The sequence below is a fragment of the Lycium barbarum genome, chromosome 10 (assembly GCF_019175385.1).
Source record: "Lycium barbarum isolate Lr01 chromosome 10, ASM1917538v2, whole genome shotgun sequence".
Classification (NCBI taxonomy): Eukaryota; Viridiplantae; Streptophyta; class Magnoliopsida; order Solanales; family Solanaceae; genus Lycium; species Lycium barbarum.
In genome coordinates, this window is record NC_083346.1 from 3,756,470 (window position 1) to 3,782,798 (window position 26,329).

The 26,329-nt window shown below is 37.9% G+C and overlaps 1 protein-coding gene across 1 annotated transcript; it reads right to left on the reverse strand.

Annotated features, from left to right (window-relative positions):
* Positions 1-147: 147 nt before the first annotated feature.
* Positions 148-7,494, reverse strand: LOC132615892 (cuscuta receptor 1-like). The gene is made up of 5 exons (XM_060330485.1): positions 6,566-7,494; positions 5,761-6,036; positions 5,593-5,670; positions 5,042-5,188; positions 148-2,362 (listed from the first exon to the last, which is right to left on the reverse strand). Exons 1-5 carry the CDS (start codon positions 6,975-6,977, stop codon positions 192-194), a joined length of 3,084 nt encoding a protein of 1,027 aa, XP_060186468.1. The 5' UTR covers positions 6,978-7,494; the 3' UTR covers positions 148-191.
* Positions 7,495-26,329: the final 18,835 nt, after the last annotated feature.

Below are 26,329 nucleotides of genomic sequence, written 5' to 3' on the forward strand. Positions count from 1 at the left end.
GGGTTTGAGATGCCTTGATGTGTTTTTATTTAGGAAAATATTTTTCAAGATATTTAGCGCAATCAAACAAGAGAAAATAGGAAAACATTTTCCCTCGTACCAAACACACCCCTAGTATTAGAAAACAAGAAGGTATAAGGAGCAGAACTCAAGCGTATGATTTACTTGAAAGTAACCTTAATATGTAAAGTTTACATTTTGGAAGCAAAAAAGTAGTAACAAGAATACATGAAAGACTCAACATAATAAAACCAAACATTTCTCCAGTAGGGGTTAACCCAGAGAACTACAATCACTACGAGCACCACATTTGCATATGCCACAAGAAAGGAAATATAGAACGACTCCATATCTAGGAAACCAGTATCTTCTTCACAATAATCTGGTCCAGGAGGTGACATTGGTAGCTCTTTAGTCTCCATGCAACTGGTATGTAATGGAAGACCACAAAGAAAAGGATTTCCCTCATAACTGCTTTCATTAAAAGTTGCAAACTGCGCGGAAAGCTGTGGAGTCCTACCTGTTAGATTATTATGTGCCACGGTAAAAACTCCTAGAGTTGTCAACTCTAGAAGTTGAGTGGGAAGCCTCCCAGTCAAGTTGTTGTATGATAGGTCCATACTCTCAATATTCTGGAGATTCGAAAACTGTGACGGCATCGCTCCGGTAAGGTGGTTATGTGACAAGTTAAGTGCACGAAGAATGGTAAGGTTACCGAGTTCCTTGGGTATTTGACCACTTAATTGGTTGCAAGAAAGATCAATTCCAAACATATCATCAACAATGCTACCCTCGTAGGAATATGTATTATGTTTGGTCGTAAACTCTGCTCCAACCCATGCATAGTTTTTTTCAAATAAAGTTATCGATGATGAACTGATCGAGGTCCCTACATCTATCATGGCATCTCCTCCAAACGTCTCGAATCCTGTATGTCCAAATGATCCACTGTATGGGTATGCTTCTATTACAATGTCTTTTTGCATTATGTTCCCAAAGCAACGAGGAATAGGACCCGAGAGATTATTATGAGCAAGATCCAAAATTCTCAATCTACTCGCAAGGCACAGCTCTGTGGGAATGTTGCCTTGAAGATGATTTCCTTTCAAGAGTAAGGTGGTTATTCCAAGAGTAGTACCCAACCATTTTGGAATCGAACCACTAAAATTGTTATATCTAAGATCCAACACTTCTAGATCTGAGTTTGAGAACATGTTGAAATTCCCTTGTAACTTGTTTTTGCTCAAATACACACGGTTTAAGTCTCGGAAAGAACTGAAACATGATGGAATTGCACCAACAAGGTTGTTTTCAGAGAGATCCAAGACCTCAAGTCCTTGAAGTCTACAATAATCAGGTGGAATATGACCCTTTAGATGGTTTCTAGACAATGCAAGGGAGGTTAAGGAGGAGATATTACCAAGCCAGGCTGGTATGTTTCCTGACAATTTGTTGTAACTTAAGTCCAATGTGCGTAAAGGAGCAGTCGATAACTTCTGCGGAATTGGGCCGGAGAAGTTGTTCCTATCCAAGTATAAATATTCGAAATTGTTGATGGTAGCTGAAACTGGAAATATTTCCCCTTTCAACGTGTTATTCGACAATCTCAGAAAATATAACTTGGATCCTTCACGAGCAAATGCAATCGGTAGGTCTCCTGTTAACTTATTGTATGACAAATCCAAGCATGCAAGGTTCTTCATGTCAGCAAAACTTGAAGGCAACAAGCCTTCAAGCATATTGTGGGACATTGTTGTCATCACGAGATTCGGGAAAATGGACCCAATGTCAAGAGGAAGTTTCCCTTGAATCTTATTGTTTGAGATATCAAGAGCTTTCAGATTAGGAAGGAATGGCAATTGAAGAGATCCAGTGAATGCATTTCCATCCAAGTAAACTTCTCCAAGTCTAGAATTGTTTTCTAACAACCAATTTGGAAAGTCTCCACCAATGTTGCAATTCGAGAGACAGAGAAGTCTTAGATGATGTTGATAATGAAGGAAACTTGGCATTTGAGAGCAGTTGAATAAAGATAAAGCTTCTAATTGAAACTTTGGGATCCAACTTTTGGGAGAAGTTTGTACAATTAGTGAGTTGTAGTCAGCAATGATGAACTTAAGTTTTGAATGGTTAGCAAATGACTCGAATGAAATTGGTATCTCAAAGTTATTGTTTGCTAACAAGAGGTATTCCAGGGACAAGAGACTCGAAAGTGGAGATGAGGCAATGTTTCCAGTAAACTGATTTTGAGTGAGATCGATTACCCGAAGAAATGTTAAGTTTCCAAGACATGTAGGAATTTTTCCAGTGAAGCTGTTTCTGCTGAGACTTAGTTCTTCAAGATATTTTAGATCACACAAGCCTATAAAAACAAGTAGATAATGGTTATACATATTCTATTTTGTTGTTATGCAGAAAATATAGGAAACATACAAACCAAAATGGCCAGGTAACTTTAAGAAATCGGAGGCTAAGCAGGAAAGATTAAAATATTGTAGACTAAGCCAGAATTTCATTGTAGGCTACAACAAACATCTTCTCATAATCAATTGTTTAGATTTTAAACTTTTTTTAGAAAGAAATTTAAACTGTTTATGTTAATCAGTAATAATGTTTGTGGATCAGTCTTAGCAGAGCAGGCACTTCACCTAATATATCAGTTGCTCGAATTTCAACAACCAAAAAGTGCTTCTCAAAAAGTAGCACCATCTAGGAAGATTCTATTAATTTATTTATACATCAGTAACCAAACACTGATTTCATCATGAAACATCTAGGAAGATGATAATGAGATAAAGGACATTAATCTATATATAATATAAAGCTAGGCACAAATAAAGTTATGTGACATCTCTCTAGGGCACCATTCACATTTAGCTTTTCTCTCCTTTTTTCTCCTTTTTTTTTCCTATTTTTTTAACCATTTATATGTTATATTAAAAAGAAACTCAAAAGTCACAAATTAATTCTCTTAATTATGTTGAATCAATGATTTCCCAACCATTAACCTCATTCTCTACTCTACAAATCATTCACCCATGATATGTTACATTCCCCTCTACAACCGTTGGTTATTCATTGTGGAAATTTAATGTAGAAGTTGAAACATATTTGTTTCAATTAATAAGAAATTAAAGGAGTCCATCATGTATTTGCAGGTTATGAAGGAGTTTTTATCATTAAGCTTGAAGGCTAGCATATAAATATTCCTATCATTCAGCACATGCTTCTACTTCTAAGCTAATACAATGCCTTTATTTTCTGCTACTTTCTTAGTAACTTTAGATTTTTTAAATTTAATTTACTCTATTTGGTTGATAATTTTCTGATATTTTAGGTGCAAAAAATGGTTGGAATGCTATTGTCTCATTCAAAGAAATGGTTTTGATGTACGTTTGATGTTGCCGAATGATGATCAACTATCTTTGCTCCTAAACGCTGCAATGGAAACTATTTTGTCACCATATATTACGATTGAGTTTGCATAGGTTTTGTAAGTTTTTGTGTTATTGATATTTGATACTTTTTAAGCAAAAAAAAAAAAAGAAAGATATTTGATACTTTCTCTTTGTGTTATGGATAATTATTCATATACTTCAACAATTTAATTAATTAATTGGAATGATATAATTTGAAACAAATCATCTTAAGAGATTATATTAATCTACTTATGATTGCCTGAATCGTGCTCATCTGATGTATTTGTGTTATTTACATAGATGAGTTTCAAACATTTTCACCTTCCCTGTTGTCATAAACAAATACACATAGCTTCTCAACAATCAATTACTAGAGAGTTTGCAAGATAATTACGCTCTCTTATTTTCATTTATTTTCTCTGTCCATTTCTTTTTTGTTTCCTTTCCTTTTATTTTGTATTACTCTTTTTTTAAGTTTTATTTGAAAATAATGTTAACCTTATCAAAGCACAAGTGTCTCAATTCATAACACTAGAAAAAGGCATTAGAGGAAGAAGAAAAAGCAGGGACCGCCAGAATTAAGTAACTAGATATTATTTATTCTCTTTGTTTCATTTTATTCGGCACTATTTTCCTTTTAATTCGTTCTACTCTTAATGAGAAATTTTTATGATTACACAAATATTATATTTTTAAGACCATAAATTTTAAAAGTCTCATATTCACACATATAATATAAGCATATTTAGATCACAAGTTTTAAAAGGCTTCATTTTTTCTTAGACTTCATACCGAGTTAAAGAAATTGAAATGGAGAAAGCGTTAGTTTTTCTCTTTTTTTCATAATTCTTTTTGTTTCCTTTTTTCCTTATCCGGGCATCTATACTGATTTAAATGTGTTTTCAAATTTAACATGTAATTTCTATTAAAAAAAATTATATAGGAAATTAAAGAATCATGAAAAAAAAAATCATAGAATTCTAAAAAGATATTTGATTGGTAAAGATTGTGTTTTAAAAATTTATGACTTTAATATGCAACTTTTGTTCTCGACCGCGCGAAGCGCGGATACATACACTAGTTGTACCATATGTTCATGCAACTCCCGTTCAAATTAATTCATACATTTAATGGATAGATTTGATACTTCTGAATCTTATATTGACATTGTCGTTAATGTTCTTCCAGCATTTTAGCAGACAAAGAATTTTTAAAATATTATGATATGAGAACTTGCAAAATGTAAGGCTGATAACCATTTCATCAAAGAGAACTTTGAAAGAGAAAAAAAAAAAAAACAATATGGGTTGTGGTGGGAGTGTTCGGGATCCCTTCACCCTTATCCAGAGGACTTAGGTTCGGGCCCTTGGGAATGGAAAAAATCTTGTTGGGAGTGTTGCCCCCAGAAACGGGCCCTGCAATGCGCGAATCCAAATTTAATCGGGCCCTAATACAGATATCAGACATCGGGTGGAAAACCAAAAAAAGACTTTGAAGAAAAAAAGAAAATAATTTTACTCAAGCAAAGGGATTCACATCATCCCTTTATGCATTAAACGATAAAACGACAAGATTCTTAGTTGTATAAAGGATAATTTGGTGGATGCTATGTCTGGAATTACCTTGAAGTGGTAGGTTTCCGTTGAGGTTGCACTGAGCTACTGATAATACTTTAAGGTATGACATTACACCACTGCTCCTGAGAAAGTTCTCGTCCAATGTGTTTCCATCCAACAGTAAGTACTTTATATTTCTTAAAGCTCCCAACTCTTACATGCAACAGAAACATAGAAGAATCATACATGTAGTTTAAGGTGTTAAAAGATATGCTTGAAAGTGTAAATGCATGAGTTGAAACATGAAATGGTGATGGTGACTTGCAAATGACTCCTAAAATGGTGGGACATATTTCTAAGTAAGATGTTTATGGTGAGAGTTACAGCTCATGTTGATTTATAAATTTAAAACATCTTTTCGTGTAAATCTATGGATTTCTATACATTTAACTAAATCCATATGGAGCCTTGTGGAGTTTGTGAATGATTTTTGACGTTTCAGTTCTTCTAAGCTTGTGACTTTGATTGAGTACAAAAAAGAAATATTATCACAGTGAGACATACACGGGGTAGAATAAAAATCATTTGAAGAAATAAACTTCAGGAATTATGTGTACCTTCATTTGGTATAAAACTTCGGAATGTGTTGTACCTTATATCGAGCTTCTTCAATGCTGTTCTAGATGTATTTAGCTCTGTCCAGGAATTTATAATAATTATGTTAGGAGGCTACTCAAAAAAAAAAGAAGGGCTTCTCAAGAGGGAAACTATGTAAGTTTATTTACCTAAAGCAGAGAGAACATTTTCATCAGCTAGATAGTTAAGGCTCAGGTCTAGGATTTCCAGCTTGTCTAAACCTGTTAATCTCTCAGAACCTAAAATGTTCAAAGAGGCAGATGGAGGGGGCCATGTTTTGGCACCTGATCCAATGTTGTTGTTTGAGAGGTTCAATGACTTGAGAGATGAAAGTTCACTAAGAGACTGAAAGATGCTGCGATTGAAGTTGTTCCCTGATAAATCAAGTGTTTCCAGTTTTCTCAGTCGTCTCAGTTTCTCAAAACCTGTAACCAAATTAACAAGAAACTTAAAATGGACATGCTAAATTATGTGAAAGAGTCAAGTTTTCAAGAGTCAAATAGATTGTACTATGAACTTAACACTCTTAAACCAGTATGTAGTTAAACCTTGGAAGTTGTAATTCAAATTATTGTTATCATACTAATAATTCCTATATGGCTAGGCTGGACCATTTTGTAGATGTGTATTACTTTCTCTGTTTCATTTTATATGACATTCTTTCCTTTTTAGTCTGTATGAACAGGACGATGCCTTTTTACATTTGGAAGCTCTTAACTTTAAATTCCTCATTTTACTTTAATGACATGTTCTTATAACCACATAATTGTCATAGCTTGTTTAAGACTACATGTTTTAAGGTTCTTTTGGTCTACCAAAAGTCTTTCCTTTTTTTATTTTCCTCTAAACAAAACTTCGTGTCTAGTCAAAGACAGCCATATAATACGAAAAAGAGGGAGCGGTATATTCTTTTTTTCATTCTATGTGAGAGGAGGGTATATAGAAAGAACAGACCTTCATTCTTCGCCCAACCGTCCAATGAAAGTTCAGGGAGGAGCAGAGCTTTGAGATTTTTGAAGGGAATAAATAAAGATGCGTTGAAAAGCCAGTTCTCCAAAATACTATCATCAGTATTTGTACCATTGAGAGTACTAAATTGTTCTTCTTGATTAATTTTCTCGACAATAATGGACAACTCAGTGACTCTTCTGGTCTTATTGCTGCAAACAATTCCGTCCCATCGACAACAATCTGAGGTTTCATTAGCCACCCATGATAGCAAATAATCGCCGGCTATCTTGTAGTTTATGTTTGCCTTGAGTTGCAAGAGAGCAGTCCTTTCTTCTTTCCAACAAGAATTACAACACCACCATCCATTTGCTATGAATAAAATCAACAACCACCAAGATACTATCTTGCTAGTCATATTCTGCTTCTTTACCTACTTGCTCTCACTCAAAAGGTTCAAACAATCTTCTAATTTCATAGCCCACTGAATGACAAGACTATAAAATGAGAGAAGGAAGTTGATGATTCAGGATATATAGATTTCTTTGCAGAAACATTATTCTACTGAATATTTATTAAGAACCTTGTCGTATCCCTTTCAGGTTTTTTATTTTGATATGTTGTTCTTGTCCTTTCGTGCCTATATTTTGCTCTAATTTAATATTAAATCATTCATTTATTTTTCTCTAATGTGCATCAAAATATTGCTTGCAATTTGATTGGTCTAAAGTGAGCTGGAATCTTTTGTTATAAAAAAAGACAACCTTGACTAACATTATCATTGACTTGAGACCCTTTCTCAACAACAAACAACAATACCATACTAGTGTAATCCCATAGGTGGAGTCTGGGGAGGGTAGAGTGTACGTGGACCTTACCCCTACCTTGTGGAGGTAGAGAGGTTATTTCCGAAAGACCCTCAACTCAAGTAACTCATCTCAAAGCAATTTTAAAAGATAAAATATAGAAATAAAGCAGATAGTTGAGACCCTTTCTCATGAGGAAAAAAGAATCCCTCTAGTGTCACTTGTATAGAAGTTTCATGCAATCACTTTTCGTTCTCATGAGGAAAACTTCCCTCTAGTGTTACTTGTATGGAAGTTTCATGTAATCTTTTTACGTGTTACACATTTTGATAATTATGTGTGACACATTTTGATATGGAAGTTTCATGTAATCACTTTTCGTGTTACACATTTTGATAATTATGTGTTACACGTTTTGATAATTATTGTGCTTGACTAGTCAACAATATTTGATTCCTTAGCCACTTTCTTCTTCCTTCTTTTTGTTTATTATAATTTACTAGTTTTGGGACACGCGAGTTGCACGTGTATTCCATGCTAATCAGTATAATATTTTTAAACAGAATATATATATAGATTGGAATAAGCGGATCACATGAAATTTGAAATAGAAAAGCGCAAGCTCAAACTAATGAATGAGCCTATATGATTAATTTTTATTGTCATTAATCGCAAGGTACATTGTAGCCAAAAAATTCTATCTAATGAAGTTGAGAGGACATCCTTTATATTCAAAGAGAAAGAAACGTTTCTTTAGCAGTAGTTCTTTCGGTCACAATTATAGTTTGTAGTTGTACATGATCTATGAAATGGTATACATTTTGTTATGCATTTCTTGGCATTTCAACAATACATAGTTTAAATGTGAACATGTGAAACAATCACTATGGTTACAAATGCTCCATGTCTTAAAGTTTGTGCCCTGTCTTTAAGAAACCGTAACCTCCGCCTCTTTACGTCCACATGCATATCAAGAAGTCATTGTCGAATGAAAATAGTAATTTGTAGAAGCTGTACAAAAATTTGATTAATTTATATCTTCATTAGGATGACACTATATCATTGTCAATTTCATGGTGTACACATGCAAAGAAGTAATAGTTATTTGTTATGGAGATACTTAATAGTTAGTGATAATAAAAAATCAGATGTATATAAATCATAATCGCACGTACATGTATCACTTGTCTGATTCAAACTTATAAGTCTTTGTTGGGAAGAAACAATCAAATACCAATTTGCACGACGAGGTAACAACGGAATAAATACCCACGTCAAAATTTCCACACTATTTGAACCCAGAGAAGACAATAAACACTAGCACAAATAGAATCCGGAAAGCAACTATACCAACAACAAAATAGCAAAGCAAGCAAAAGTAAATCAATTGCAAGAGACACCAAATTTACGTGGTAAAACCCCTTCAAGATAAAGAGAAAACATCCACAGGACCTTAGGCCCACAAAAGCTCCACTATAATCAACAAGTAACAATGATTTTCTCCAAATGGCTACAATATCAACGCCAAATACGGAACAATAATACATAAAAGATAACACCAAAACTAGTGAAGAAAGGAGAGAAATCACCTCCAAAGGCGAGCTACTGTTCGTATTAGAAAATTGGAGCTACAAACCACAAAATCCGATCTCCACCATTGAAATCAAATAGCCAGATGTTGAGAACCCCTAGTTCACATTTGGGAACGATCCAATGGTTAACGAATCGAAAATGCACTTTGAAGCGGACTGCTATAGCTGATTTTTACTGGTCCGAAAATCACCTCTTTTCTCTCAATTTTTCTCTCTATATGGCTGCTATGAATTCACTCTTGTGTTATGAAAATAAGACCTAAGTTGATCCTATATATAGTGGAATTTAGGACAAAAGTGGCCTGGTCCAAATTGGATTGGGTTTTATTAATCCAATTTCATATAGGAAGAGAAAAACCCAAAAACCCAACAATTCTCCCCCTCCCGACTATGTGGAGGAGACCGCCATCCCGAAGATCAAGCAACACTCTAAATCTAGACTTGCAGCCAGGCCCAGAACGACCCGACTGGATGACATCTTCACAACTGGAGAAAAATTTCATCAAAATCAATTCTCTTCTTCTGATTAAAGCCCTTGACAACCAATCTAGCCTTGTACCATGGAACTGGGCTACCATCTTCATGTTTCACCCTGAAAACCCACCTGTTTTTCAAAGCTTTTCTTTATTTAGGAAGCTTAACCAGATCAAATGTAAGGTTATTATGTAGGGATTTAATCTCATCTTGCATAGCATCAAACCACCTTTCTTTTTCTTCACTATCTATGGCCTCATCAAAACTTTCAGGCTCTCCCCCGTCAGTCAAGAGTACTGTCACGACCCGACTAGGGGCCGTGACGAGTACCCGATACTTGTACCGAGCACCCCGTATCTATCGTTCTACCTCTATTCCTTAGTGGGCCGTGTGAACTATTCCATATTTTTTTTTGTTACTGAACATTAACCTTAGTAGCATCCTCATAAACATAGACTAGTAAGCGTTACTATCACATTATACAGAGACGCGAACAATTCAAAATACAAGGCATCTAACTGTACATATATATATACGAGCCTCTAGACAAAGTACACATATACATAGAAAGGGCCGAGTACTGCCGTGCCCGAATATATATACACAAAATAGTACCAAGGAAGTGAGGCTCCGGAACAACTGGAGCGCTGTCAAATGCTGCTGGTAGAGCTCCTAAGAATCAAACCCGCCTGTCTGCTGACCTGCGCGGCATGAAACGCAGCGTCCACAAGAAGGGACGTCAATACGAATAGTGTACCGAGTATGTAAGGCATAAAAAATAATACAAACAGGAACATAGAGTATGATTAACAATATCATGAGGTCGTAGGACATATAATGGGGCTAGAAAGTAACCTGTACGTAGGAACGCCCCTTTCAGGCCGGATACCGTGCATGTTTGTCTTTCCCTTTTCAAAACGTTTCTTTTTCATAGGCATAGAAAATAGGATTTATATCATGCCATGTTTTTATCATATTATATCCTGTCATATCACAGCGTGTCGTATCATATCACGTCGTAGCATATCATATCATAGTATATTATGTCATAGCGTATCATAGCGTATCATGTCATAGCATAGCATGTCATAGCGTATCATGTCATAGCATAGCATGTCATAGCGTATCATATCATAGTGTAGCAGGTCGTAGTGTATCATATCATATCATAGCATGTCATAGAGTATAATGTCATAGCATATCAGGTCATGTCATAGCATAGCACCGAACAATGTCGGCTCGCCCACATTGCGCCGAAATACCGGCTCGCCCATATATCCCGCGTCCGGGATGATAAGCCAGCTGACCAGGTGGTAATGAAACATGTTTCCCTTCCCATTCCCCCATGTATCCCTTCCCCCCATCCCATGTTCATATACATATCTTATATATACTTATACATATCTTGTATACATATGTCATATAAGCATGCAAGAGAGCCCAAGAAAAATCATGTAGCCATCGGAGTGACGTAAGGTCGGTGACCTCCGATTAAATTATGGAACAATCGTGGTCGCTTTGTCTCACCTTGAAGAAACAAGTATTTTAAGGCGATACTACCAACGGAGAATAGCGTTAGAAGTGAACATAGAATGAAATCATGGGCATCATAGACGTCAACTCATAGGCTTTGGAATCCTTAGAAAATAGTGTCATAGCTAGGAAATGGAAATAAGATTCAAGAACTAGTTTATCACTTTCATATTCACATTGAATCCTTAGCTTAAAAATCTTAGTCATGGAATCATTCTGGTCATATTTGTCATGGGCATATTCTCTTTTCTAACATTGTCGTTGTCGTTATCGTCATAGAAGTATTCCCGTTGGAGTAGTTACAGTACTTGTCATTTGGTAACGAAATCAGGATCAAAGGTTTCCTTTGGATTCAACCTCAAGTAAGTCAGACAGAACTATAAGGAAAATTCGGGAGCAACGGGCCCACCTCGGGCCGAATGAGGTAGCGTATACGATTTGCATATGTTATATGTCATGGCGTTACTTGTGAGGGTTTTAGGGTAGTCGGGTCCCATTTATGGAAGTTCTAGGGGTTTAGGAGGTTTTTTTCCAACATTTCGCACACTTTCTAGTTCAATTCTACTGAATGAAAAAGGAGAAACTTTAGGTGCGGATTCCGGGGAATAGAATCGTCCCCGAGGCTCGTACCCAACTTATTACGTCTAAGACATGCCATGGAAAGAAGGGTGAAGCCTTACATACCTCTTTCCGCTCCTTATGCTATTCCGAATTCAAACTGCAAATCCGTCAAAATCTGCAAATTGGTAACATTTACCCAAACTTTTATTAGGGTGTTTAGAGTTGGAATCTTAAGCTAACACTTGGCTACCGAAATTTCGGCAGCACTTCCTCTGTAAATATACCATCCTCAACATTCAACTTAGCCAAATTCTAATCAATCACAATCCGGGAATTCAAACCCGGCCAAACTATCAACATAAACTCAACAACCACACTAGCGATTCACATATTCAATTCAAGATGCATTATAACGACTTAATCACTTTACTACTTCTTTCACAACCTACCAACTCCAATGAAAACAATAACAACCTTATAACATATTCCAACAACACCATTCTAATATCATTATATTTCATACATGCAAGAACATAACATTCAATTTACATAATCTTCCAAAACAAGCTTTCAACTACTAATATTTCACTAAGCTCATTAGACTTTCGTTTGTAATATAAGCTCCACAACACAACGACCAACATACTAAATAAAACTTGCTCACTATCCATTCACCATACATCACACATATACGGCTATATACACACCACACACTACACGGCTTCAACATGCATGCACAACTACAATCTCTCTAAACTCATTCAACTTCCATTTTCCACATAACATTCACAACAATAACAACCAAAACACTAAATAAAATAATTGAAACATGCTTCCTACACATGCATACATGTACACGGCCACATACTATATTCTTGTTCTTCATGAATTTCATTCACTTTTGCATACTACAACATGCATAAATATCCATAACATGTGAAAGAGCATAAGTTCTCACCTTGCTTCTTCTCCACTTCCTCGCTTGTCTACAATTGGCAACTTGTATGATTATGAGTTTTTCTTGCTTCAACAACAACTCCACTTTGTTAAGGACCCTCTACTTAGTAGAAAATAATATTTGAAGGAATTTTTGTCAATTTTTTTGTTGCTCCTTACTCTTGGCCGAATGGCCCTTAGGTTTTTCTCCTCTCTCTCTTGTTCTTGTTTTCTTGAAATTTCTAGAGAATTATAGGATATAGATGACTTATTCATCCTTTTTATTATGAAAATTAAACCCCCTCATGGGCCTAGCCCATGTCATGGCCGGTTGGGCCTTCTCCATTTTCTTAAAAATTTCAAGCCCACTTATATTTTGGGCTAGTTCTTGTAATTCATGAAAACAATTTTTTTTTCCAGTTTCCAAGTTTGCCCTTCGTCTTCTTTCATATCTCCACGAGTCGTATTGCGAATTTCCCTTTATGCTCTTGACCTTCCTCATTATTTCCACTTCTAAATTTTTCATAAGCAACTCATATGCCAAACAAAATAAAATATGGCCTTGCTTGTTGTCCTCCCGCGATTGTCTTGAATTATCCGATTGCACAAAATGCGGGATATAAAAAGTACAAACTTATTGGGAGAATAACGAGATGAAGGTACTTTTTCTCTTATAAATCTTCTAAGAGAACTCTCTGGAGCATCAATAGTAGCTAGTTGCTGGCCAACCACATCATCTTCTACTGGAGCATCAATAACATCATGCTGGTCATTCTGAACATGATTACTATATTCATTATCAACTTGATCTTCATTATTTTAAAGATTTTCTTTAAGTGCAATAGTTACAGGAACTAGATCAACATTAACTAAGCTCTCACTGCTCTGAGAATCAACCTTCTCAGCTTTGTCAAAATCTTTAATTGTCTGGTCTTCAAAGAACACAACATCACGGCTTCCAACAAGTTTCTTCTCAACTGGATCATAGAAACGATATCCAAATTTTTCAAGACCATAACCAATAAAGATACACTGCCTAGTTTTAACTTCCAGCTCCGACCTCTCATTCTTAGGAACATGCATAAAAGCCTTACACCCGAAGACTCTCAAATGAGCATAAGAGACATCCTTACCAAACCAAACTCTGTCAGGGACATCACCATCCAAAGCAACAACAGGATATAAATTGATAACATAAGCAACAATATTAAATGCTTCTGCCCAAAATGAATCTGGCAACTTAGCATTTGAAAGCAAACATCTAACCCTTTCAACTAGAGTTCTGTTTATCCTCTCTGCTAAACCATTTAACTGAGGAGTCTTTGGAGGAGTTTTCTGATGCCGAATACCCTGTTGTCTACAATAATTATCAAAAGGATCAATGTATTCACCACCATTGTCTGAGCGGATGTATTTTAGTTTCTTCCCTGTTTGTTTCTCAACCAAGTCCTGAAAAGTCTTGAACACATCCAATACTTGATCCTTGGACTTTAGAGGAAATACCTAGAGTTTGTGAGAATGATCATCAATAAAAGTCACAAAGTAAAGTGCACCACCGCGAGAGCTTACATTAAAAGGACCACACAAATCAGAATGTACCAACTCCAGCAAATCAAGCTTTCTTGTGTGAAAATTTAATTCAAAAGGTGTTTTGTGATGTAAAATTCTGGTTGGGAACCTATTTATTAGATATGTAGCTATCAAAACACAATCCCCCCAATATTTAATAGGCAAATGAGATTGGTATAGAAGAGCCCTAGCTGTTTCTAACAAATGTTTATGCTTTCTTTCTACAATTCCATTTTACTGTGGAGTTGACACATATGAAGTTTGATGTAAAATTCTCTGGGAAGTAAAAAATTCAGAACGAACAGTCCCACTGCCTAATTCAAAAGCATTATCAGACCTTACAATTTTTACTTTAGTTTCGACTTGTCTTTCCACCATGGATAGAAAAGATTTGAGTACAGAAAAGGCATTTGACTTGGAATTTAATAAAAAGGTCCATGTTCCTCTACTAAAATCATCCACAATAGTGAGAAAAAATTTATGTCCATCATAAGTAGCAGTTTTGTATCGTCCCCAAGTGTCAATATGGACTAAATCAAAAAGTTTTCTTAGTGGAAATAGTACTAGTGGGGAAAGAGAGTTAGGATTGTCTTGCCATGGGGCAGATAACACAAGGATTAGAGAAAGGTTGACAAGAAAATATAGAATTACAAGAAACTTTCTTCATATTTCTCAAAGGTATGTGGCCTAACCTATAGTTCCACAACTGTTCTTTTACATTGTTATCAAAACAACTAAGACAAGAATTGAAACTAGGACTAGATTTAACTAACTTCTTGATTGGAAAGGAATTACATGAACTAAAAACAGAATTGGAAATAGATGATTTCTTGGATGAAGAAGGACTAATCCTAGCAGAAACTTGACTTCTTAGAGATGGTTGACTTGAGTTGAGAATGTATAGACCTTCTTGCACTATACCAATCTCTAGAGGGCTCTTCAGAGAAAGGCCCTACAGCATAAAACAAGAGTTAGGAGTGAATAGAATATAATATTGGAGTTGTTTACATAGTTTTTGAACAGATAATAAATTAAACTTGAAATAAGGTATATATAACACGTTGTGTCGTGATAAGTTAGGAAAGATGGACACTGTCCCTGAATGAGTTACTTTGACTCTATATGAATTAGGAAGATTAACCATTTGAGGTTTAGGAAGAAGCTTTAAGTTAGAAAGAAGGGCTTTGTTGTGTGTCATATGTTGAGTAGCTCCACTGTCTAATATCCAAGAGCAACTGTCAATATTAATAAAACAGGCATAAGAGCCGAAGAATTTAGTTATACCAGGAAAAAATCCTATTAGCAAAAGCTTCAGTGACATTCTCAGGCTGCTGGTCAGGCCTGTATCGTTGAAGTAGTTGGAGAAGTTGTGTGAGATTTTCCTGGCTCAAGGACCGTGTTGCTTTGTTGCATGTCACTTCTGTTTCTTCATTAAATCCAAAAACATTATTGACTTGAGTTGTTGCCTAAAATTTCCTTGGTCTTGTGAATTTAAAATCATAAGGGAAACCATGAAGCCTATAACATTTGTCAATACTGTGTCCTGGTTTCTTACAATAACCACAAATCAAATTATTCTTTTTAGAGTCAAAAGTTGGTTTCTGAATTTTATAGTCATTAAATCTCCTTCCTCTTTGTTGATTATGTTCATTAGTAGCAGTGAATGATCATTCACCAGGGTAGGATGGTGTAGCATGAATCTCCCTTTGCTTTTCATCTTGTACCACTAGTGAATAAGCTTGACCAATAGAAGGTAAAAGGGAAGACAACAGAATGTTGCTTCTCACTCCTATTAACACATCATTTAGTCCCATTAAAACTATAACAACCTTTCATCTTGATGTGCTTTGTTTCTTTTTTCTTTAGCACCATAAATACACGTGCACACGCAAATAGAAAAGGTGTTTAAGGTATCCAACTCATCCCATAAACTTTTCATTTCTGTGAAATAAGTTGACACACTTGTATTTTCTTGAGTTACAACATTTAAATCTTTTTGAAGTTGAAATAGTTTTGCACCATTTGCCTGACCAAATCTTTCTTCCAGGTCTCTCTACAAATCTTTGGCACTGACTAAATACAAAACACTCTCAGCTATTGCTTTTGAAAGAGAGTTCAGTAGCCATGACAGGACCAAGTCATTACATCAGATCCAAGCCTTCATGAGGATAGGATCAAAGGTTGGACAATTATGGATCCATCAGTAAATCCTAGCTTGTTCTTGGCTAAAAGAGCAATAATTACTTCTCTCTTCCAGCCACCATAACCTATTCCATCAAAAATAGAAAAACAAGACTCATCCCTGGATAATCCGAGGGGTGAAGATAAAAAGGATGGCTGGAATCAACAACATTAGTTGTAGTTGATCTAGTAGACGCAATAGAATCACCAACTGTGGTGGTTTCTGCTATTGTATTTGTAGTTTATGCAGAAGTAGACATTGTAAATATGATAAAGCAAATAAATAGCAAGACAAACAGAAAAAAAAAATAGAAGATGATCGGAAAAACTAATCCTGCTATGATACCATGCTGGAATAAAAAATAAAAATAAAAAGATAGAGAATTTTCTGATTTTGATTATCTTGCGTAAATAGTGTTGTACATTGTATCCTAATTTATACAAGTGTAAAGGAATCTAATCATGACAAATTGTCATGTGTCTATTTCCTATTTGCTATTCTATAACAAACTAGTACTGGAAATTACCTAGCAATTACTATATAGGATATGTACAAGAATATTTACAAGGAATGAAAATCTGGAGGGTTTGTATAATGGGCCAGAATTTCTCTTTGTATCAGTGGCCCAACATAGTCTTCAATAATTCTAGCCCAAATGAGAAAAGAGATCAAAATAAGCCCAATACTCAAATAAACTTGAAAACACCAGAACCATTTGGAACCTTCATTTTATCTTCTCTCTCTTTCTCGAACTAGTTGACTAAGAAAACCCATTGACCAAATCTATCTTCCTCAACCTCGATGTTGCTGGGAAAATATGGCGATGGAGTTCCAACATTGACTAACCTTTATCCTAGTGAAAACAAGATCAAAGTACAAATCTATCAGACCGCTGACATCTCGCTTTCAAGCCCCGTTTAACTACCGCTGAGGATGTAGTTGTAGATAGATTTGTCTTGATTGGTCGTTGGCTCCACCTGTTATCTCCTTCTACGACATGCTATTATGTCAGTCATATTCCATGTCACTGGGTCATCTCTTTTATGTCTGACATTTTTTTTTAATCTACTCAAGATTTTTGGTTAGTATCCATCTTCCCTTGTTTCCAAAGAAAAAAACTAATGAGGTCCAAAGCTCCAACTTCTGCCTAAAATTGTAGATTCAATTGTTGGTGAATGACTGCACGTGCTTAAGAATGACTGATCAAACTTCTGTGACCTTGTTTTATTTACAGCTACATTAATCTTATATATACAATATCAATATTGCACTGGGCTGCCTTTTTTTTTTTTTAATATATACAATATCAGTAGTGATATGATCTTGCAGTCATTGATCTTTTTTCGACTTTATCTAAGTTTCTGACTGTATTAATTCATAACAATCTTAAGAACTGTGAGTTCCAACCTCAGGGAAATCCAGAATAATGGCAAATATATATACATGGCACAGGAATATTTCTCCCAAAATATGAACACACTGACTGTTTCAGCTCAATTACTTCAAGTGTTCAAAACAATGCTTCCCGAAAAAGCAAATCTGTCAGTAACATCAATTCAGTGTCTGGCAAGATAAAAATACTGAGCAACAAATGCGTCACATTAGATTTTATTTCGCGCATTAATTCTGTCACGACCCAGCCCCGTGGACCGCGACTGGTGCCCTATTTGGACACCCAAATAGACTTACGTACCGGATCGACATATCAAAGACTTAATCAAACTTAACATACGTTAATTTAAGCAAATACTGAAAAACAAATATCGTCATAAGCGGTCGTTCGTACTGAAACATCATATCAAATCCTGTAAGCTGGCGGAATAGACATCGCCCAGATATACACAAATATACAAACAAATGGGTCGTTTTGGCCATAATAACAAACGGGACCGCATTAAGCCGCAGATCATAATCACAAACGAAAAAATATGACCCATGACCCACATATATGACTACAGGCCTCTACAAACCATGACAGAAACATATGACGGGACAGGACCCCGCCGTACCCAAATAGTCATATATACAGAATATGTATAATAGAAGATATGTACCAAAAGATGAGCTCTGGATCAAAAGGAGTACTCCAAGTGGCAGAATATGTATCCTCTACCGGAGGATCACCAAAACGAACGTCTGTACCTGCGGGCATGAAACGCAGCCCCCGAAGAAAGGGGGTCAGTACGAAATATGTACTGAGTATGTAAAGCGTGAAATACAGAAATCCAAATCATAATCGAAGTGAGGAGTACAGAAAATGGATACAGAATTAGTATGTCAAAACCTGTACTGAAAATATATCTAATGCAAATAAAAATCATGCATAGGGCTCAGGAACGTGGTCACCACTTCGACGCTGGCGCCACACCACATCATACTCCAGAAGGTTTCAAATTTCCGTACAATCCCCGAACATATCATATCATCAAACATATCACATCATCATAACACATCATATGCCATATCACATCATAACGCTGTATATAAGCGGAACCCGGCCCTATGGCGAGGTCTCGGGAACCGTAACACATCATACTGCCGAATATAACATAAGGCGCACGATCACAAAACCGGCCCGGGAACCGGCGAACGATGTCATAGTAGTAGGCACGAGCGGAGTAGTGCGGAAACCATATGCATACCAATAAATAAATTCCAGGACTCGATGAATAATTACATATATATACTGATATCAGAAGGCTCAAAGTAAGTATCGAGTCAATCGGAATTAGTATACAAAAGTTGCGAGCTTTTGAATTTCAAAACCTTCAAAAGAAAACATTTCATAGGTCATTTTTGGAAATTTAGGTGTCATTCGTATTAAGAAGCTTTCAAATAACATTATGGAGCAAATCAAACGGAGCCTTAGAATCATATGCACATATCCGAAATATACATATCCAAAACTTTAGTCATATCAAATATTTTCGAACAACATCCGGAAACGTATCGACTAGAACTTCGAACATCACAAGTATGCATCATACCATATAGGATAGTTTAGGGAAATCAAAGACATAGGTCATCCTAGTGGCACTAGGAATAGAATTTTCTTTATAAGCATACATATAAATTTTTTTGTTCATTCCAAAAAAAGGATCATGCCAAAAAGAAGGAACGGTAGGCTTTACATACCTCGATCGCTCGTTAACAATTCTCGATCGCTCGCCAAACAAATCCCGACTCAAGTCTCGGGCTCTCCAATATCTAAAATAATATTATCAATTACCAAATATTAGCTACAAGTACTTAGAAATTCAATTCTAATTAGTACTTGTCTACAGAAATTTCGGCAGCATCTCCCCTGTAAATTCAACATCCTAGAGAATTTAACTCGGCCAAATTCATCAACAACCATACCAACAATACCAACAACCATACTAATAACATCAAAAATCAATTTAAAATGCATTCCAACACTAGTAACCTTCCTTTCTATATATTTCATCATTATTCAATTCAACTGCGCATTTTCAAGCAAATCTCAAGGTTCACATATTCATTATTAATTCAAGATCGACCAAATACAATTCAAGCATTTCATACAATTCCACAAAATATTCCATAGTCCCACTATCACCATATTCCATTCGAAATCTCCACAAATGTGACAAAGTCGCAACGTCGCATTTTCTTCTTCCAATTCCATCAACAACAACTACAATTTGCATCTTACAACTCCATTCCCATAATTACATAAACTATAATAAAGTCACATACTTTCCGACAACAACTTAACAACAAATTTTTCATGCCAACTAAAACCATTAATCTTCCATTTACATCACAAGGCCACAACAACATAATTAACATACTAAACAAATTCAATTCATCTTTCTTCACAAAAGACACCACACGGCCACAACACACACACACACAACTCACACACCACACACAACATCTCCATATTTTTCATTAAATTCTACTCACTATAACAATATAAATTTTCCATAAGAAAAGATACAATTTTTACCTTTTTCCAATTTTTCCACTTGATAAAAAAAATACTTTCTTGCCTCGAAATTTATATCCCGTTGAAGAGGGTCTTGAACTTAGTAGGAATACAAGCAAATTTAGATTTTTGGACTCAAGATTGATGGGCTAAAATTTTTCTCTTCTTTCTTGTATTGGCCGAATGGCCTTCTTTTGTGATGCTCTCAATCTTGTTTTCTTGAAGCTTCTAAAATGATCACTAAGTAAAGGTCTCTTCTATTTATTTACTTAGATTAAGTTTTCCACATGGGCTTGGGCCATTGCAAGTTGGCCGGCCACGCCACAAAGTGTTGGGCTTCCCTTTTTTTTCTCATTTATTTTGAGCCCATTTAGTTATAGGTCTTACTTTGTAATTTCCGAAAACTAATTTCCACAATTTCAAATTTTGACCTTGGCCTTCCTCCATATTTCCACGTCAACGTTTCATGGACAACACATATATTAAATAAAATCAAAATATGGCCCTATTTCTTACAAGTCACAATTATTTCAAATTTTCCGAATATGCAAAAATACGGGATATAGCATCCTCCCCCCTCCCCCCCCCCCCTTTAGAACATTCGCCCTCGAATGTTAAATTAGCCTTATAGGTCTTACAAGCGTTTTGGGGGAGGTTCTTTATATGGACAGCACATATAAATCATTTATTAATCAATATAACCAATTACGGAATTTAGGAAACAGGTGAGGGTACTTCTTCATCATCTCGTCCTCCGCTTCCCAGGTCATTTCCTCTCGGTTATTGTTCCGCCACAAGATTTTAACAGAAGGCACATCTTTGGTGCGCAGTCTCCTCACCTGGTGATCCAAAATAGCTACAGGCTGTTCTTCATAGGACAACTCCTCCGTTACCTGAATATCTTCTATGGGGAATACTCTGGAAGGATCACCAATACATTTACCGAGCATTGACACATGAAATAGCAGATGTACTGCCTCTAGATCAGATGGTAAGTCTAGCTCGTAGGCGACCTCGCCTATCTTTCGAATAATCTGATAAGGCCCAATATATCGCGGACTGAGCTTTCCTTTTCTGCCGAATCTCATCACCCCTTTCATAGGCGACACTTTCAGGAATACCCAGTCTCCAATCTGGAACTCTAACGGTCGACGTCGTTTATCTTCATATGATTTCTGTCGACTCTGTGCTGCCAATAACCATTCCCGAATAAGTTTCACCTTATCGACTTCTTGCTGAATCATATCGGGACCAATCAATTTAGTTTCACCCACATCGAACCAACCAATCGGAGATCAGCATTTTCTGCCATATAGGGCTTCATACGGCGCCATCTGAATGATGGAATGATAACTATTATTATAAGAAAATTCAATAAGCGGCAAATGATCATCCCAACTACCTCTGAAATCAATAACACAGGCCCGTAGCATATCTTCCAGCGTCTGAATAGTACGCTCGGCCTGTCCATCGGACTGAGGATGGAATGCTGTGCTAAGACTCACCTGAGTCCCCAATCCTTCCTGAAATGACCTCCAAAAATTAGCTGTAAACTGTGAACCCCTGTCGGTTATAATAGATATAGGAACTCCGTGCAGCCTTACTATCTCTTTAATATACAATCTGGCATAATCCTCAGCCGAATAAGTAGTCTTGACCGGAACAAAATGGGCTGATTTTGTCAGCCTATCAACAATAACCCATATAGAATCATACCTGCGTGGAGTGCGCGGTAAACCTGTAATGAAATCCATATTGATTATTTCCCATTTCCAAGCTGGGATTTCCATTTCCTGTAACAATCCACCGGGCTTTTGATGCTCGATCTTAACTTGCTGGCAATTCGGGCACTGAGCAACGAACTCTGCGATATCTCTTTTCATACCATCCCACCAATATAAACATCTGAGATCATGGTATATTTTAGTGGATCCAGGATGAACAGAATATCGAGCATAATGTGCCTCTCCCATAATCTGTCACCGCAGTCCTGCGACGTCAGGCACACATAACCAGCCACTATATAGCAATACCCCGTCAGGTGACATCTCGAATTGGGTCTTTTCTTTATTAAGGGCCACATCTCTGTACTGTACCAAAATAGGATCCTCGAACTGACGTCGTTTTACCTCTTCCGCAATCGATGATTCAGCAATTTCTCGGACAGAAACCCCAATATTTCCAGAATCGGCCAAACGGACTCCAAGACTGGCTAACTGATGAATTTCACGGACTAATTCCTTCTTCTCTGGCTGCACGCCGGTCAAACTGCCCATAGATTTGCGACTAAGTGCATCTGCCACAACATTAGCTTTTCCAGGATGATACAAAATATCGACGTCATAATCTTTCAATAATTCAAGCCATCTTCTTTGCCGCAAATTTAGCTCCTTTTGCTTAAAAATATACTGAAGGCTTTTGTGGTCCGTATAGATATCAACATGGACCCCATATAAGTAATTCCGCCATATCTTTAAAGCATGAATCACCGCGGCTAATTCCAGATCACGCGTAGGATAATTTCTCTCATGAGGTCTGAGCTGCCGGGAAGCATAGGCTATAACTCGACCATGCTGCATTAATACACAACCTATGCCAATACCAGAAGCATCACAATAAATGACATACCCGTCTGACCCCTCTGGAAGAGCTAGAACTGGAGCTGTAATTAATTTTTCCTTCAATAACTGGAAGCTGCGTTCACAAGCATCAGTCCACTGAAATTTTGCTGCCTTCTGAGTTAGTTTTGTTAATGGTGCCGCAATAGAAGCAAAATTCTCCACAAATCTCCTGCAATATCCGGCTAATCCCAGAAAACTGCGTACCTCAGTCGGTGTCGTGGGCCTAGGCCAATTGTGTACAGCCTCAATCTTCTGTGTATCGACCCGAATACCATCTGCTCCAACGATATGTCCCAAGAATGCCACTGAGGTTAACCAGAATTCACACTTGGAGAATTTAGCATATAATTCTTGTTGCCGCAGTGTGCCAAGTACGGTCCTCAGATGATCTGAATGCTCCTCTACTAATCGTGAATAAACCAGAATATCATCAATAAACACAATCACGAACATGTCGAGGAACGGCCTGAATACCCGATTCATCAAATCCATAAACACTGTTGGAGCGTTAGTCAGCCCAAAAGACATCACTCTGAACTCATAATGCCCGTATCAGGTCTTGAAGGCAGTCTTTGGAATGTTTGCCTCGCGTACCCGCACCTGATGATAACCCGAACGCAAATCTATCTTCGAAAAATATTTAGCACCCTGTAACTGATCAAATAAATTATCAATCCGGGGAAGGGGATATTTATTCTTGATAGTCACCTTATTCAGCTGTCTGTAATCAATACACATCCGCAGCGACCAGTCTTTCTTTCTTACAAACAATACCGACGCTCCCCAGGGAGACGTACTGGGTCTGATGAAGCCTTTTTCTAATAGATCTTTCAGCTGCTCCTTTAATTCTTTCAATTATGCAGGTGTCATTCTGTAGGGAGGAATAGATATAGGCTGAGTATCTGGCAGCACATCTATCGTGAAGTCTATCTCCCGTTCAGGGGGAAGACCTGGAAGCTCGTCCGGAAATATATCTGGAAATTCATTAACAACCGGAACTGACTGGAGAGTAGGTGTCTCTGCTTTAGTATCATGCACTCGGACCAAATGATAAATATACCCTTTCTGGATCATCTTCTTAGCCTTGAGGTATGAAATAAACTTACCTCTCGGCGATGCTGTATTTCCTGCCCATTCTATAACTGGTTCCCCTGGAAACTGGAAACAAACTACCTTTTTCTGACAGTCAACATTAGCATAACAGGAGGCTAACCAATCCATACCCATAATAACGTCGAATTCCATCATATCTAATTCTACCAAATCGGCCTTAGTACAACAGCCACATATAATCACCGAACAATCTTTATATACCTGCCTCGCTATAATAAAATCCCCAACCGGTGTAGCTACCTTGAACGGTTCTATAGGTTCAGGTGTTATCTCAATTTTACTAGCAACGAGGGGAGAAATATATGATAACGTAGAACCTGGGTCTATCAAGGCATATACAGCTCGAGAGAAAACCAATAATGTACCTGTGACAACATTTGGCGACGCCTCCTGATCTTGTCGGCTAGCCAATGCATATATGTAGTTCGAAGGACCGCTAGAATCAGAAACCCTGCCACGACCTCTACCGCGGCCCGCTGGTGCTGGCATACCTCGCCCCGCACGGTGCATAGCTGAAGGAGTGGAAGACGAACCAGCAGCTGATCTCGTCGGCTGAGCTGCACCACCAAAACTACCCGCCAATGGACAATCTCTCATAATATGGCCCTGGCGGCCACAAGAAAAACAGGCTCCTGTAGCTCGGTAGCACTCTCCTGGATGAGACCTCCCACAATAAGAACATCGAGGCACAGGTGGCCTCGCCTGGCTGGACCCTCGGCTCACCTGCGAACCTGAAGCCCTGGAGCTCTGGCCCGCTCCTGAGTTCCCTGCACCGTCAAATCGTCTGCCTGTAGGCTGTGAATGTGCACTCCGGCCTGACTGAGGAGGATATCTGCTATACTGCTGCTGAGGTTGTACGCTTCTGGACTCTCCAGAATACCCAGCTGACTTAGCCCGCTTGGGCTGCCTCCTATCACGATCTCTCTCTGGCTGGCTCCTCCTACGCCGGTCCTCCATTCCCTGCGCATATGCCTGGACTCTGGCAATATCCATCCCAGACTGGGATGCCACTGCCATACAACTATCGACCAAATAATGATCCAAACCCATCACGTACCGATGCATCCGGTCAGCCATGTCAGCTACTATGGTAGGTGCATATCTGGCCAGAGAATCAAACCCCAAGCTGTACTCTCGAACACTCCTACCCCTTTGTCTCAGCTGTAAAAATCTGTCAACTCTCGCCCGTCGCAACTCTGGGGGCATAAAGTGGCTGAGAAAAGCTGCTGTAAACTCCTCCCACACAGCTGGAGGAGCATCCTCGCCTCTGGACAGCTCCCAAGACTCGTACCAATTAATCGCGACATCCCGTAGTCTGTGTGAAGCCAGCTCGACAGACTCAGTCTCAGAAGCCCTGACTAGTCTCAACGCACGCTGCATCTGTCGAATGAAATCCTGGGGATCCTCCTCGGGCTTTGACCCGTAAAACTCTAGGGGACCATAAGTCAAGAAATTCCGAACCCTCAGACTGTCACGTCTGTACATATCATCACCCCCTGGCCCGCGTCTGCGAGCCTGTCCTGCTACCAATGTCGTCAATAACTGCACAACCTCTTTCATCGCCCTGTCCTCTGCTCCTGACTGAGGAGCTGGAGGCTCGGGTGCTGGAGCCTCTGGAGCTAATGGTGGAGCCGCTCCAGGCTCCTCTGGTGGTGGGGGTGTAGCAGAACCCTCTGACTAGGGCGCACTATCGGGCATAATCTGAGCACGAGCCCGAGTGACCCTCTGTATCTGACTGGTCTCCCCTGCCACTGCTTTGCCCTTCTGGGCAGCCGTCACCTTCTTCGGAGGCATCACTGTAAACATAACAATCGGTCAGAAAAGATCATCCTAATAGCACAGCTCTATCGCACGATCTAAGATCCAAAGAAAGGTAACATCCTAAATGTCCTGTAGCCTCCTGTTATAGATGTGGTGCACAACACACCGATAAACAAGACTCTACTAGACACGGCCTGTAGACATTCCGAGGACAAACCGCTCTAATACCACTTCTGTCACGACCCAACCCCGTGGACCGCGACTGGTGCCCTATTTGGATACCCAAACAGACTTACGTACCGGATTGACATATCAAAGACTTAATCAAACTTAATATACGTTAATTTAAGAAAATACTGAAAACAAATATCGTCTTAAGCGGTCGTCCGTACTGAAACATCATATCAAATCCTGTAAGCTGGCGGAATAGACATCGCCCAGATATACACACATATACAAACAAATGGGCCGTTTTGGCCATAATAGCAAACGGGACCGCATTAATACGCAGATCATAATCACAAACAAACAAAAAAGACCCATGACCCACATATATGACTACAGGCCTCTACAAACCATGACAGAAACATATGACGGGACAGGGCCCCGCCATACCCAAATAGTCATATATACAGAATATGTATAATAGAAGATATGTACCAAAAGATGA

Coding starts and splice junctions, on each gene's coding strand:
- LOC132615892 (XM_060330485.1), bottom strand. CDS start 6,977: ATGACTAGCAAGATAGTATCTTGGTGGTTGTTGATTTTATTCATAGCA. Junction 6,037..6,565: donor CGGTTGGGCGAAGAATGAAG/GTCTGTTCTTTC, acceptor ATTTGGTTACAG/GTTTTGAGAAACTGAGACGA. Junction 5,671..5,760: donor AAATGTTCTCTCTGCTTTAG/GTAAATAAACTT, acceptor ATTCCTGGACAG/AGCTAAATACATCTAGAACA.